Source organism: Melospiza georgiana, chromosome 7 (genome assembly GCF_028018845.1).
Source record: "Melospiza georgiana isolate bMelGeo1 chromosome 7, bMelGeo1.pri, whole genome shotgun sequence".
Taxonomy (NCBI): Eukaryota; Metazoa; Chordata; class Aves; order Passeriformes; family Passerellidae; genus Melospiza; species Melospiza georgiana.
In genome coordinates this window covers 34,391,802-34,407,368 of record NC_080436.1, presented here as the reverse complement: position 1 = coordinate 34,407,368, position 15,567 = coordinate 34,391,802, and the positions used below count along the sequence as shown (strand labels likewise).

At 40.2% G+C, this 15,567-nt stretch overlaps 2 protein-coding genes across 2 annotated transcripts in view; one reads left to right on the top strand and one right to left on the bottom strand.

Annotated features, from left to right (window-relative positions):
- Nucleotides 1–331: 331 nt before the first annotated feature.
- MAP3K19 (mitogen-activated protein kinase kinase kinase 19) lies at nucleotides 332–12,463 on the top strand. The gene is made up of 9 exons (XM_058028513.1): nucleotides 332–351; nucleotides 1,627–1,697; nucleotides 2,199–2,283; nucleotides 3,064–3,305; nucleotides 3,900–3,943; nucleotides 6,026–8,467; nucleotides 9,619–9,768; nucleotides 9,983–10,680; nucleotides 11,899–12,463. The coding sequence occupies exons 1-9, from the start codon at nucleotides 332–334 to the stop codon at nucleotides 11,963–11,965; spliced, it is 3,819 nt and encodes a 1,272-aa protein (XP_057884496.1). The 3' UTR covers nucleotides 11,966–12,463.
- Nucleotides 12,464–13,350: 887 nt separating this feature from the next.
- Nucleotides 13,351–15,567, bottom strand: part of CCNT2 (cyclin T2) — a 25,680-nt gene continuing 23,463 nt past the window's right edge. Inside the window, exon 10 of the mRNA XM_058027526.1 lies at nucleotides 13,351–13,663. Coding sequence (XP_057883509.1) covers nucleotides 13,641–13,663 — 23 coding nt within the window. The 3' untranslated portion in view covers nucleotides 13,351–13,640. The remainder of the gene's footprint in view (nucleotides 13,664–15,567) is intronic.

Sequence of the window (15,567 nt, the reverse complement as noted above, 5' to 3'; positions counted from 1 at the left end):
GAGTCCAGGAGGGCTCCCTCAGATGTCCCTCAACCCTTGTCAGCCCTCCGGGAGCTGAGGTGTCCCCCAGGACTGGTGTCCCTGTCCCCGCCTCATCCAAAGCCTTCCCCGTCGCTTGTGTCACCCGGGGAGCGGCGAAATCCTTCTGGCATCCAGAAAAGCAGCTCCCTTAAACACCCTTTTAACTCAGCTTGAGCCCACTATACCTCTTTTATCCCGTCTTGCCCCTTAGCACAATCTGTTACTTTAAAAAAAGGAGGAAATACCCTTAAAATCTGCGGCTAGAAAGGAAATTACAAATCCTCCTGAGCGGACTGAGTGCGAAGTAAAAATGATGTGGAAACACACCAGGTACTAAAAGCATAAACGGAGGTAAACATAAGATAGAAATAGGGTTTTGTTTGTGTGCTGAGAGCACTTGTGATGGGAGCCTGAAGCGCTGCGGTTCAGCTGGGCTGTGTTTGTTTCCATAGGTCACCGCTGCTCTTTGAATTAAATCCTGCCCGCCGCGTTCCCCCGGGCTGAGGGGTTACCGGGGCGACACGGTGTAAACTCAGCAGCCGCAGTGCCAGCCCAGGGAATGGCTCCTGCCTGCTCCGCACTCAGGGAAACAGCCCAAAATAAAACCAAACTCTGTGCCACTGCTGTCCAATTCCTCGCTGGCCAGCGAAGGAAGGCAGCTGCGAGCTGAAAATGCTCCCGAATTTCCCTTTGAGTTGCTGTGCCTCTTTCACTTTTCGCTGCTGAAGAACCAGGTAAGATTTGTAAGATTTTGCCTTTTTTACAGAACATTCTCAGTTATCATTTTGATGGAGTTTTTTGTGTATCGAAAAAAATATGGGGAGTTTTTAGGAAGTTCACTATCTGACTCTTAACAGGTGAACATAATGGGATGAACATTGTCAGGGATTATCTGGCCTTCAGCATGAGACATCGAGTGCTGGCTTCTTAGCTACCTCCATAGCTAATTTCACTGTCTTTGATTTGTATTCTTGCCACTTGAAAAATTGAAGTTCACTATGTTTTTCAGGAAGACTCCCAAATCCATCAAAACTATTAACGGGGATTAATTCTCTTTTAAGGATTAGCCTTCTAGAATTTCAAAACTCCAGATCTTTTTACTTAACCCTTTCATGTTTCTTCTTTACCAGTCTGCACTTTGGGTTTGTTCTGTTTTGTTTAGGCCACTGGCATCTTATGGTGTTGTTAGAGTTGGAATTTAATCTTGCAAAAGAGGGTTGGTGTTTTTAGAATTGTGAAGCACCAAGAGCAGTGGTGACTGTGTCAGGGTCAGTGTTACCCACACACAGCTGTGCTGACCAGGAGGGTGACAGCCAGTTCCTTTGCCAAGCTACTGCTGATTAGTCATAGGAAAAGAACATTACAATCTTCTAATTAAGAGTAAAGCCTTTTCAAGTCAACTTCAACATAGCATATGTTGTGGGTTTACCTCTAAAAACTTTCTGAGCTCTTTGGTTCTGTGCTAAATTCACTGCTAAATTACAGTGCTTTGATTCATTTCAAGTACTTTTAAATGCTTTTGTCTTACTTTTGTCTCAAATAATGAAATATAACGTAGCACTTTGTATATATGAATTGGAAATCATTTAACAATTTTCTTTTCAGGTTTCTGGGCATTAATACATTTAAGGAGAGTATGTCTGACAACAAACAAAATAAGAGGAGAAGCAAAAAAGGTAGTCTAACCCAAAGCTTATGTGTTGAAAGTGTAAAATGTAGATCTGAAGCTGGAAAAGTACAGTAACAATTTGCAATTTGGCTAATTGTCAAAACTTAGCAACCATAAAAAATACAAAATCAGAGTACGTTTCTGCCTTTGTAAAGGCCTAAGATTTGGTTTGTTTTTCACATTTTGAAGTGCTCTACTTCTATAAAATTTCTGTCAATATTTGTCTGCTATTTCTATTCTCCTGAGATAGGAGCTGTAACTGGCTTTTTAAAGATATCCTTTGCTTTTGTAGCCCATTGAATTAATAAACTTACCAAGGAAATAAAAATAATTCAGAATTATACATTAACATATCAATAAATTACAAAAATTAGTGAAATGTAACTTGCTCTTGTTTCTTTTCCTGATACTTCTTTATAATAACACTTTAATGCCCCAAAGTAACTGCACTTGCCATGTGTCACTGGAATTAATCTGCTTTTATGCAAACATTGATGTATTACTGCAGGTTGTGGGAGTGTTGTTGCTTTTCAGAATGCAGACAATATAATGGAAGAAATGCATCAGTCAGACAAAGCTCTAGGAAAAAGCAGGTAAGAAGCATCAGTATTTAATTGCACCTGGGTGTGCACAAATGGGAACAAAGAGGGTTCATGCCCTGAAAAAGAAAACTATTTCCTGGACATTATTTACAGCTCTGTATGTTGTGTAGTGTTTGTCTCTTCCCAATATCAATTATTGGCCACTGGAGGCAGGATATTGCATTAGGTGAACAAATTATTTGGTACAATAAAGAAATATGGTATGGGGTTATTTGACTTATTAAATCCAGACAATAATCTTGTACACAGCTTTAAGAACAACTCAGACTGCACTTTGATACCTCTTTTCAGTCACAGTATTTATCTTTTTCCACATTCTTCATTCTTCAGAAAACAGATGGCACAAAACTGAGGCTTGTCTGCACAGCCTCTGTTTTTTCAGGCAGGCCATAGCATATTTTGTTATTAACAAAGGCACATCTGGTCTTCAGAATTCTCTGACACACTCTCCTGATGATTCATAAAAACTCCACACTGGAAGCAATCAATTCTTGTCCAGAAGGGGAAGGTGAACTGAATGTTTTTAGGTTTCTCTTGTTGCTTGGTTGACATTGTTTGTCATTCAATCTCTCTTGTAGTCAACCTCTGCATTGCAGTCTGCTATTTCCAGGGAGAGGCACAACCTCACAGATAAATAAAGAAAAGACACTTTGGCATTCTGGGATCTTACAAACCTCTTGGTCACATTATTCACCAGCCATATGATTGTTTGAACTGGCTCCTTCCATTAATTTTGCTCTGTATTTTGGTTATTTTTGTTTTGCCTTTTAGCCAATCTGCACCAACTTCCAGAGCATGGCCAGACCAACAAGTGGAATGTTTTCCAAGTAAAAATCAGACAGCATTACCCAGGAGACAACACACTTCTTTATCTTTCTCCTCAAAGAAAGAGGACAGGGGATGTGGCTTTGACTTCAGCTTTCTGCTGCAGACCTCATGCCCAGAATCTAACACTTCAACAGCATTTATGGATTTAGATACTTTCCAGATAATAAAAGCACAAATGCAACAAAGTAAGTTCAATTTTACAAGTCACAAATTTTATATATAGTTATATATTGGTTATCATCTTGCCTTTATGTCTTTTGCTGTCTTCAGGGAGACTTCAGCCATGTTAACCCTCTTCTTTAATTATAAGTTTGTGTGTGTTTGCAGAATGAAGGAGATAAAGAGAAGCAGTGACAAACTGCACCATTCCTGCTACTCTGTTGTCAAACTGTGCCACAAATGTGGAGTGTAATTCTCTGTGTCTGGAGTGATGACATCTTTCTCCCTCATATTGGCAATATTAATTAGCTACACATTGTGGTTAACGAACATCTACAACTGAGAAGCATTTCTTCTAAATAAAAATTTATTAGTGTCAAAATATTTTAACATTATACTATTTTAATGTTTTCTGTGGCAAATGGAAGTGTGAAGTTCAGTATCATAATTAAATTTCAACCTACAACTTTTTTTCTGCACTGCAGATTTATGGCACAGTCCTGCAACCACAGACAGATCCTTGATCCCCTGAACACTACAATTTGAAATTAATTTATAAATGTGAATTGTAGTCTGTTTAAGAACATCAAATTAATATTTCATTTGTTTTGATTTTTAAGGGTTAACTGTTACAATGCTAAAAACCAGGAACAAGAAATCTGAGGTGAGAGAATGTTATGTATAAAATGATCACTGGCAAAAATATTATATCCTTTCAAAATCTTAAAAATACAAATACTGAAGTAGTGTAGGTAGTTTGCTTAGTCTCAGGTGTTGTAGTTTTTTTAAGAATGCAAAATATTTTAAAATTTATTTTATACATGTGTGTCAGCAAATCTTGAGGTGTATATCAACAAATTAGCAGTAGGATGTTACATCAGGGACTTCTGGAGATAAAAGGTTGAAAGTTCAAAAAGATACAAAACCTTTAGAAATATGTAAATTAATTAAAATGTGCATCTTAATTGTTAAATTAGATGTCTAGTTTTGCCAAAACCCCCAACACTTCTTTGAAATGGTAATTTAAAATTGAAGTTGAATTCTAAAATAATCTTGATATTAGATGATTGATGAAATTTACTGTGTTAGCCAATAAAAAATAGTCTTTTAGAATTAAACATACTTTACATGAGATTTTGTGAAAAATGTAAATAGGATTACACAAATTTTTTTTACCTAGAAACAGGCTCATAATTTTACATATCAATACTCCACACCATTTAAAATATACTGTATTTAGAAAAAAAAAAAATTTGACCTTCGTGTATATTAATTAATAGCCTTTTGTAGAAAAGACTCAACCCATTGAATCAGATGTAAACTTCAGTGAAACCATCACAGAATACAACTGATCACAGGAAAAAAGTGAAGAGAATATAGAAGTTGGACCAAGAGTTCTGGCACAGGATTATAAAAATGATTATGGAGAAAAAAAAAGAAAACATTTCAAGTGGAGAGAAATATTTAAGAAAAATAGTTTAGCTGTCCTTGGTGTGATTTAATGCAGCTTTATTTCATGTATTGGGCTTTCTAGAGGTGTATCCTTTGGGATAAAATGAGCGTTCATATTAATGCCAGGCAGGCTGGACAAAGCCTTCAGGACTGTCAAATTCAAACCAACACTTTGCTTTTCCTGGCATGTTCAAACCTCAGTTTGCCCTTGGAATGCAAACAAAAATTTCCTGCAGATTGCAAACTGATGTTGAATATAGACATGCAAATGAGCACTCAGAGCAGATGACTGGGTGATTATTTCTATTGCATTCATTTGCATAAAAATATTCATTTCCTATAAAGTAAAGAACAGAAATGCTATTTTCAGAAAATCATTCTCACTGTTCATCTGAATAGTCCAAACAAAATACTGAGTTCCTCTGATCTGTACTCCTTCAAATGTATGTGGTACCTTTCAACAAATGTGATGGGGAGCAGGGAGGAATAGTAAAACACATCCCTGACCCAACAGACTTCTGTGTCAGCTGCCCTTGGTTTTATCCATTTCACTTCACTGCAAACTGACTGCAGACTGTGCTGTCTTCCAGTGTACCTAAAACTGTGAGCTGAATCTGTGGCCATTTAACATGGTTCTATGTGTTTAGATTTAATATAATGTACCTTAAAGTCTATAAATAATTTGTTAGAATTGTTTTCTCCAGGGATGCAATAGCATTCTGTTATAATGGGCTAGTTTTCCTTTTAAAAAATTGCTTACATGAGCTCTGGTTCCATTGAGAATATAATTAATGGTGTCAGCACATGTTGGAGGGTTACATAAAAAGATTTTAAATCTCAGCATTAGAGTGGTGCTCTCATTCAGGGGGAGTGCTCAGTGAGAGAGGAGCTCTGGCACATGAAGCCACTGCCCAGCCCTTGAATTCCTGTAGCAAACATGAAGTGCCACAAGACAGAGTTAATGACTGACAAGAAGATTTGTAAATGTGGACAAAACACTGGTTCTAAATCGTGCAGAATGACTTGTGCCTTAAAGCAAAAGATCCCACTTTCTGAACTAAGAAATACTTAGAAATAGTTCTGGATCTGAGAAAATTAATGCAAGTAATATGCAAAAAATAATGTATTTTCTCAGGAGTCTGATATTCTACTTCATAATAGCTTTAATATAGGAATATATAAAAGAATAATAATTTTCTAATTTTTTTCCTAAGTCTACTTGTCTCTTAGAGATTAGTTTTTACCTGTATCTGTGGTGTAGCACACTATTAATGTTTTTTTATGGAAATTACAGTTTCATTTGCCACCAGTGACATGTCAGTCTGTAAGAACAATTCATCTTGCTCCTCTAAAGGATGATATTGTCAATGAAAGCAGGAACATCAAAAATATTTTAAATATTATGAACTCTATTCCTCAGCCTATAAAACCAGTTACTAAATTTTATCAGTATCAGTTAGACAACTTATTAAACAGGCACAGTGAAAAGTCATCAGAATTGATCTTGGCCACAATTTCTGATCAGTTCACTCCAGTGAAGGACCTGTACTACTTCAGCATTAACAACTGTGACAAGTACCTCAACAACAAGAAGGAAGAAATCCAAAGCCATTTAAAGTGGAGGGAAGCTGATGTAGGAATCCACACTGGGAAGAAGAACCAGGTGAGATTCCCATGCTCAGTGGTTTGTGAGAACATCAATCCTGTGAGCCAAGCCAGGTTCTGGGGTCAGAGTCATCCCCACTTGAGCTCAGGCAGTGCTCTGGTGAGCTGTGGCATGTTTACAGCCCAGGCAGCATTTACAGTGTCCAGCAACAGCAATGCCTCCAGAGCTGGCAAGAAGCAAAACAGAGCAGGGAATTGCTGTACAACTGGTCTGGAAGAAGAAAATACTACAGAGATGATGCTGGATTATAAACCACAGGAAGGTGCTGAGAGTGCCAACCTTGTGCTTTTCAATCAGGATTTAGATTCTTCCTATAAAAATGAAGTGATAGAGGCCTACCAAGCCTTGGAAGATAATTCTGTAGTTGCACTAATTCCCTTGAGAGTAGAAGCTCAAGGTCCCTCTGGAAAACAGTCAGAAAATCAAGTCTGTCTCTCTGAATCTGAAATAGAAAATCAAGCCATGTCAGAAGCAACTTCAGAGGACCAGAGTGAGCTTGTAGCTGTTGCTCATGTTACACTCTCTGAACAAGAGCCAGCCAGGGAGCCACACATTGCTGAAACACCTGCCACAAAAAAGGCTGGTGTCTGTACCCTGCCTCCTCCAGTTCCTCAGAGCCTCAATGTTCTTGCTCCCAAAGAAAATGACAAAAATAAACTAAAGATGAATAGAAATAAATATTCATCAAAATCTAAAATTAATAATAAGATAAAAGTATCTGAAGACTTAATTGCTTCTGAAGAGGTTACCACAAAATCAAATGCTAAGAGTCAGATTTCCCCATGTCTGGAACTGACAAAAGTGAAATCTGAGGCTTCCATGAAGTATCAGAAAAAAACCACTCAAGGACATAAAGGCCATGTTTGTCAGAGTGCTCAGAAAATTAAAAAGCAGAGTTGCTCCTGCAGTTGCAAAAATTCAGCTGTCTGTAAGAAACATGTTACTCCACTTTGTCTGCCACGTGCACCCTCTGCTTCAGATTTTGTAGATCTGAAATACACTGACATGTTCAAGATAATAAATTCAGAGGACCAAGGCCCAGGTATTTATGAAATGTTTGGAACTCCTGTGTATTCCCGCGTGAGAGACCTCGACCAGCACGAGGGCAGGTGTCATAGAGGTGATTTTTCTGTTCCACCAGCAAGATGCACCTGCAGATCTACCTGCAGTAAAGGGGGAGAAAGCAGCAGAGTCAGAAACACTCAAAAGAAAACACATTCCAAGCCAAAGAAGATCACACCTGGTGCTAAACAAAAGCAGAAAGGTCTGGTCACAAAGGACACAAGGACCAAGCTGAGTGACAGCAACACAGAGCAAGATAATGCAGCAGCATCTGACTTGGGTTTTCTAACACACACCTTGAGTAGCACAACATTGTTCCATGGAGACATGGATAATCAGCTCACATTTTTAGAAGAGCTTTCACAGTCAAGTAAGCAAAATGAAATGTTTACAAATTCAAACCTCTCAACTATTAAAGAAGTTTCTTTGGAGCAGTTGTTAGACAGCCAGGACGAATCCAGCCATGAGAGAGCTGCTGCCTGCAGCCAGGATCTCCTTCAGCTCAGTGATCAAGGCTGCAGAGAATGTGTTGTTCCAAGTGACACTCTGGTGACAGCAGAGCAGGACATCTGTGTGCCCCAGTGCAGGGGGCACAGGGATGGTGGCAAAGGCTGGGAATCACACCAGTCTGTCAATAAAAGTGAGTTGTCCTTTTCAGATAGACTGGAATGTCAGTCTCCTACAAAAATATTAGATCACAGTTGTGCAAACACACCTCAAAACAGTGGTTTGGCAAATGAATTGACTCAGGCTTCAGTGATTTGGACAGAAAATGCCAAAAGCCCCAGTCCCCAGACAAGTCAAAACATTTCTTCCTGGTCAGATGCTGAGGATGTGACTGATGAGTTGCTTTGTTGTCTGGCCAAAGAGTTGCTAATGCTTGAAGAAAAAGACACCAACTCTTCAAGAACAAAAAATACATGTTCTAAAGTACAAACCACACAGAGAGAAGAAGAGGAGAATATGATGAATGGAGCTGGAGCAATAATAAATAGTGCCCTAGAGAAGGTAAAAGTAATTTCTTCTTGTAACTTGCTAAATAATTTGAGTGATGCTTCACACAACTTTGGATGAAAAATGGGAAATGTGTGCTTATTAAAGAGATTTATCAAGTCTTTTTTCCTTGGGCCAGCTGCCCACTGATTGTTCCAGTGCTCTGTTGAATATATCTGTGTTAGAGGCTGCATGTCAGGACACAAGCCAGAAGGTAGTAGGGCATGACAGGAATAGCTGCCAAAGCTTATATAAATTGACAAATTGCAGTGAATAAAGAGAATAGGCTGTTTGAAGAGCTTGTATAAAAAGGTTTTGGGCAAGGCAAGAGCTGGAGATCTGGACAGGAACATGAAAAGACTCTACAAATAGTCTTGCATATCCAGAAGGGCATTTACCTTGGGTCTCTGAGTGCAACCAGATACTTTTGTAGATATGAGCCATAAGTATTGGTTTATCAGACAGGCTTATCGAGTTTAATTAATGCTTAATCAAAACCTCAAGCTCAGAAGGCTCAGATTTTGGCCCACAAGTCAGCTGCATGCCTTCACCTACTAAGGTGTTTCTCTACCAGTACTGCTTCTCCTTGGTCCTGTTAGCTCTTTGTCCATATAAATGACAAATTTATAAGGAAATGTCTTTCACTACATATTGATACACTCCCCTGTGCTTCTGCAGCCACAGGTGGTGCCAATTATAGCTCTGTTCTCACTTCCCCCAGGGAGAACCATGGCTAGATGGGATAATTATTGCCATCTTTCTGAAGCAGTCTCTTCTTCCTGGGAAGTCATGGCCTGTTATTTTCACCAGACTTGTGTTGCATGTGTTACTTAGAGCATGATGATAGCCATATTCAGCTTAGCAGTCTGTGAAACCAAAAAAGAGAGTGTATCCTGCTCTTTTAAGTGCTCTTCTGTCTTGGTGGCAATGGAAGATGTAATGCTGTAACCTTCTGGTTATACACTGTTGTGATTTATACTTGAAAATATTTATACAGTTTTACCTATATAGCAATTCTGTCAATGAGCTGAGCAATTTATATGCATAAAAATCTATAAATAAAGTCATGCCAGGAAAAATTATTCCTTATGAAAAAGGGGGGATCAAATGAAGCCTGTCTTTTCCTCTCTGCTTTCTCCCCACACTGACCATCATCTTTCAAGCAGAGTTACAGTAAAGCCTTTTTGGCTTCAAATGAAGAAAATGGCCTTCTAAACTTTGATGAATCTACTAAATTACCAAGAAGCAGTTTAGCTGCCAAAGATCCTGTCATGTGGACAAGAGGAGAAGTCCTTGGAAGGGGAGCCTATGGCACAGTAAGTTAATGTCTGAATATGCTGAGATGTGTTGTCATCGTTGAGCTACACCTTGTCTTAAAAATAGCTGTTGTCTTAGTCAAGAAATGGGTTAAATATTTTGGGTTACACAGTGAGATATGAAACATGAAAAGCACAAAGCTTTTATGTAAAATAAGTAAATACACAATTGTTGTCTTGTGTCCTGTTTTGATAAGTGCTGGTTTCACTGCAGGTGTACTGTGGTCTGACAAGCCAGGGACAGTTAATAGCTGTAAAACAGGTGGTTTTGGACACATCAGATCAACTCACTACAGAAAAGGAGTATCAGAAGTTCCATGAGGAAGTTGATCTTTTGAAGACATTGAAGCATGTAAATATTGTAACTTATTTAGGAACTTGCCTGGAAGACAACATTTTAAGCATATTCATGGAGTTTGTTCCCGGTGGCTCCATCTCCAGCATTCTGAATCGCTTCGGGCCCTTGCCAGAAGTTGTCCTGTGTAAATACACCAAGCAAATTCTACAAGGGGTTGCATATTTACACGACAACTGCGTGGTGCACAGAGACATCAAAGGCAACAACGTGATGCTCATGCCCACGGGGGTGATCAAGCTGATTGACTTTGGCTGTGCCAGGCGCCTGGCCTGGGCCAGCCTGGGCGGCACGCGCGGCGAGCTGCTGCGCTCCGTGCACGGCACTCCCTACTGGATGGCTCCAGAGGTCATCAGTGACTCTGGCTACGGCAGGAAATCTGACATCTGGAGCGTGGGCTGCACCGTGTTCGAGATGGCGACGGGCAAACCCCCTCTGGCCTCCATGGACAGGGTGGCGGCCATGTTCTACATCGGGGCCCACCGCGGGCTGATGCCGGCCCTGCCCGAGCGCTTCTCCAGCGCGGCTGCGGAGTTTGTGCACGCCTGCCTAACCAGGTAGGGAGAACTGCAGAATGGAAGGGAGCATGCAGGGGGGTTGTGTTCTGGAGATGGCTCATGGGAGCTTAGGCTGTGGTACATATGGTTTTATTGTAAATGCATAGGCTATTCAGCTTTTCCGGAAAGCCTTTTATTTATATCTATATCATCGATATGTGTATCTATATCTATATCTAAAACATATATATAAGAGCTTTACTCTTTATAATGGTATAAAAAAGCCCTCACAGATTCTCTTTTTGCACGCCTTATAGTCATCATTGACTTTCCCCGTAATTTTCATGCATAAACATGGCACTGTTAAATTTTGGACAGAACCTTTGATAAATTTCTTTGCTGTGTTTTGCTGTTCCAGTATTGCTTGAGTTTGGTCTATGTCAGACAAGTTGTTTTAAGGACAGCATTCTAAATGGAAGTGGAATGGAATTAAGAGAGAATTCATTTAAGAGTCTTGTTTTAAAATGTGTTAAGTGATACCCACCAATTAGAGTTCAGGTTCTGGCCAAGCTCTAGCTCTACTTGGATGGAATCATTGACAATCAACCCAGATGTTTTCTGCATCAAAAAGTATTCAAGCCCTTTTGGCTTGAAGTCTAAGTCTAAATTAAGTCTAAATTGACTTAATTCTTGTTTTCTGCAGTGGAAAAATCTATTATGACTGCCAGTCCAGGAAACACCTACTTATTTGAAACATAATACTTATTAAAACACAAAGTTCTCTCTGTAAAACCCCAAACCACTAGCATTCACACATTATAAGAATTATTTTTGTGGTGTTTGTTTTGTTTTTAACAAAGCCATGGGCTTCTTAAAATGCATAACATTGATTGGAGATGACAGAAGAACCTGATTGACAGAGTCTCAAACAGAAAATTATCACCTTTCTTAGATACATTGTTCATGCACTTGAAATAGCCAAAACAGAATTATTAAAAGATTTGAAAGGAATTTAGGATAATAATAATGATTTCTTTAATAATAAAATATTTTCATTTTATAATTCATAAATTCCAACAGTCTTTTCCCTTCAAGCCTCCCTTCCTTTCTATCAACTTTACAAAAAAAAACAAACTAAAAATGAGTAGTGAATGGATTAATAATAATAATAATAAAGGCTAATTTTGCAATTAGGTTTTTACAGGTTTTTGAATTAGGTTTTACATCACAGGCATAGATATTAATTTTATATACTGATTTGTGGAACCTTCAATGCAGAGATCAACACGAACGGCCTTCTGCTCTGCAGTTGCTGGACCATCCCTTTGTGAAAGGAGGACAGTGAATTTTTCCAAACTCTTGCCAAATGAGCATGTATTTTCCACGGAAAAGATTTTCACTTGTGGAAAAAAGACCAGAAGGAACTGGATTTTAACATGACAGCAGAAATACTGGAGAGCAGTCGTGTCCAAGGAGTCTGTTATTAGGCAGCAGTGATTACAGAGTACCTGTTCTGCAGTGCCTTCCTTCACTGTGAACACAAGGCCACGTTGTGTTGTATTTGGAGAGACTTAAAAGGAAAATAAAGTCACCATCACTGGCATGCAACAGGCCAGGTAAGCTGGAATGTCTGTAAAATCCTATGGAACAAGCTATGGGCAGAGAGCTCTGCAACTTGGAGATGAGTAATGAGTGTGAGGATCCCACAGGAACCTCAGGTCATCTACTGGCATAAGATGTACTGAGGCTTTTATTCAGTCAGGTCACCCTTTTGTTTTACTGGATGGGCACTTCAATTTTTAGCTGGAGAATGAGTTTTTTAGGTACATAGATCAGTCCTGTGTCCCTGAGGCCCTGTATCTCCACAGGATACTGTGCTGCTAATTGCAAGAGATAATGATCTAAGCCATGGGACTGCCTGTTTTAAATAAATAGTGCATTTTATGGCACTTTCAGGTCCCAGAAGGCTGAGGTTGGAAGGGGCTCTGGAGATGTTGTGGTCCAGCCCCTGTGCTCAGAGCAGGGCTGGCTGCAGCAGGTTGCTCAGCCCTTATCCCACTGACTTTGGGTCTGACTGTGGATGGAGACTCCACAGCCACCCCAGGCAACATGCCCCAGTTTTTAACCTCCTCATGGTAAAAGTGATTCTGTGTTTGAAGACTGTCTTATAGGTCAAGTTGTCCTGTTGTCCCTTGTTCTGTCACTGCTAGAGTCTGGCTGTGTCTTCCTTTACTCTCTGAAAACCTGAAGTGTTTCTGTGCCCACTGCAGTGGGCACTGTCTGTGACTGGCTGACAGAACAGAGCCCCTCTGCACTCCAGTGGTCTTTACACTTAGTAGAACTAGCTACTACTAACTGCACAGAATTAAATAAAACCTAAAAAGGATTGTTAATTATTAATAAAGCAAAAAAGCAGGTGTTAGTATTTAGAATGTCCTTTTGTTCATAAGGCTTCTTCCTACCAAAATGGAGTAAATCTTTAGCCTTTGTGAGCAGCCAGGCTCCAGGAAGAGAGGCAGTAAAACTCAGCCCTACAAGTGTTCAGAGCTGAGCTCTCAAGAATCCAGGACACTGACCTCAGTGTCAGCTCTGATGTAATGTGAACATTATAAAAGCAACTTTCCTCAGACTGCTAAACGCATCTTAGTTACTTAAATAGCTTTCAAACTTTATTTTATCCCAGTGGTCAGTCTCCTGACTGACTTTATAAAAGCAAAGAGAAATCAGTACTTCTAGCAAAATTCTTTATTAATAGTTCTGTAGGTATAATGTCACGTAACAATGACAGAACGTTATGCCAGTATAAGAGAAATCCTAACATCACAGTAATCTTCAAAGTTCAAGCAGTTAACAGTCCATTTTTGAGGAATATTGATTGGTGCTCATGCCAGACATCCATGGCAACATCATGTTAAAGTATCTTCAGGTTAAAGTACCTTGCAGAATAAAGGCAGGAGCCTGGGCATGTGAGCTCCAGTGGGATGTACATAATTCCATCATGTGTACTAATTCTTCTCAGATTAAGGTAGAGTCTTCAACAAAGCTGCAAAGTAAATATGAGGGTTTATTTAGCATGAAATGAAACTGAGATGAGAGTCATAAGCAAGGAAAGAATGGGAATGCTCTAGAATATATAACTAATCAAAAAAAGGTCAGCATTACAAACCCCCCTTCTTATGCACAGCTTACAAGCAAAACTAACATCTCTTGTTAGAGTTCTCCAATATTAAGGTTACCAGTTATTTGCAATTTATCATGTTTAATCCAGTTAATTACACTGAAAATAATCATTAGAGGTTTGTAAAACTTGAACCTGAGGTTTTAATCAAAATGTGAAAGCACATTTTTCTTTTGCTTAACCAGACTTCAAGAATGAGGTGTCAGTTTAAGGCCAGCACTTGTAACAAAGGTATTTCAGTTTAATCAGAGCTGTGCTTGCAGCAGAGCTCAGGGCCCAGCACAGCCAAACCAAGCCCTGTGTTCATCTGGGGAGCCTTGGGTCGCTTGGCTGAGCTGGTCTGGTGGAGCAGCCTGGAAACAAGTCTAATTTTGCATATTTCTTACTTGAGGAGATCAGAGATTTCCACACCAAAATCCAGGTGCCTAATTCCAGGTAGCCAATGTAACAAGGGGAAAGGGTGTGAAATCCTGAAAACTGGTTGTTTTATATAAGACTGAGCTACTCAGTGAGCAGGGTCACACTTCGCTTCATTATTTATAGTAGAGCAGGGCAAGCGTTGCTGGTTTAAAGGCTACACCTTCCTTTCTGAAACCAGCAAGGAGCCATTGCAGCCTGCCGGGCTGTGCCTGCGGCTTTCCCCGGGATTTGGAGCTAACTCCCAGCAGCTGAAGGCACAGCCCTGTCCCGTGTGAGGGCAGGGGCAGCCGGGGTTTCTCTCCCCGGAACGGGAGCCCTGGCTCTCGCCTCACAAGGGCGGGGCCGCGGGCAGGCCGGCCCAGCTGTTACACGGCTCTGGAACTACCACCAGCAGCGGGATGGAAAGATTTGAATGTAAAAATGCACACATGTGCCTCTCCTTACAAGGAAGCAGAGCCTGGTCCCCGAAACCACAGGAGTCTCTTGAGATTATCTGGGTTCAAATTTAGTGCTGTTCCACAAAGCTCCGCAGGAACCCATGCAATTTCTACAGCACTATCAAAGCTCTGGCTCTCGCACACAGCAAAGAACCAGAGTTCTCCCAAGGCAGGGCCCCGGGACACACTCCAGTGCCTTCCCCCTCCTATTGCTCCCTTCCCACAGCGACCTGCACCACGGGACAGCCAAGGAAATTTAGAGGTTTCTCAAAAAACACAATGCCTGAATATGGCAACACCAATGTTGCTGTCACAAGTGCAGGAGTACAGGAGAGTCAAACCCACGCACTGAGTTTCAAGGTTATTGATTTAGTTTGGATTTGTCAGATCCACTTCAGAAGCCAGAGAAAGTCACTCCCAGTAGCAATGGGAGAGAAGACTCCTGGCACAATTATCTCTTTAAGGTGTAAGGAGTTAAGCCTTTCAGAGAAAGGAGGAATTAACTAGCTAGTTCAGTCTGACATGACTTCCAAGGCTCAAGACATAAATTTTTAGAACTGATTATGTGCATTTACATCAAATTAAAGAAAGCAAACAAAGTCCACTTTCCCTGCAAAACCAGGATTGGGAACCCTCCCCTGTAAGGTCTAAGAAAGAATGCATGGTGTAGCACTGTCACCCATCCCCTCACTGCTAAAAAGAGAAATAAGACTGAAAACCCCTCCACTGTTACAACCATGCACAGGCTCTGCCCCCAGGGCACAGAGAAGGAGCAGTTTAAGGTAGTACAAAATGTCTGCAATTTGATTTTCAGGTACCAAATAGCTGATCAATGTAATGGAAATAAAGGAAACAAATCAGACTTCAGACTTTCCAGCTTTCCATTATTTGAGTAATTTGATGGCAACTAGC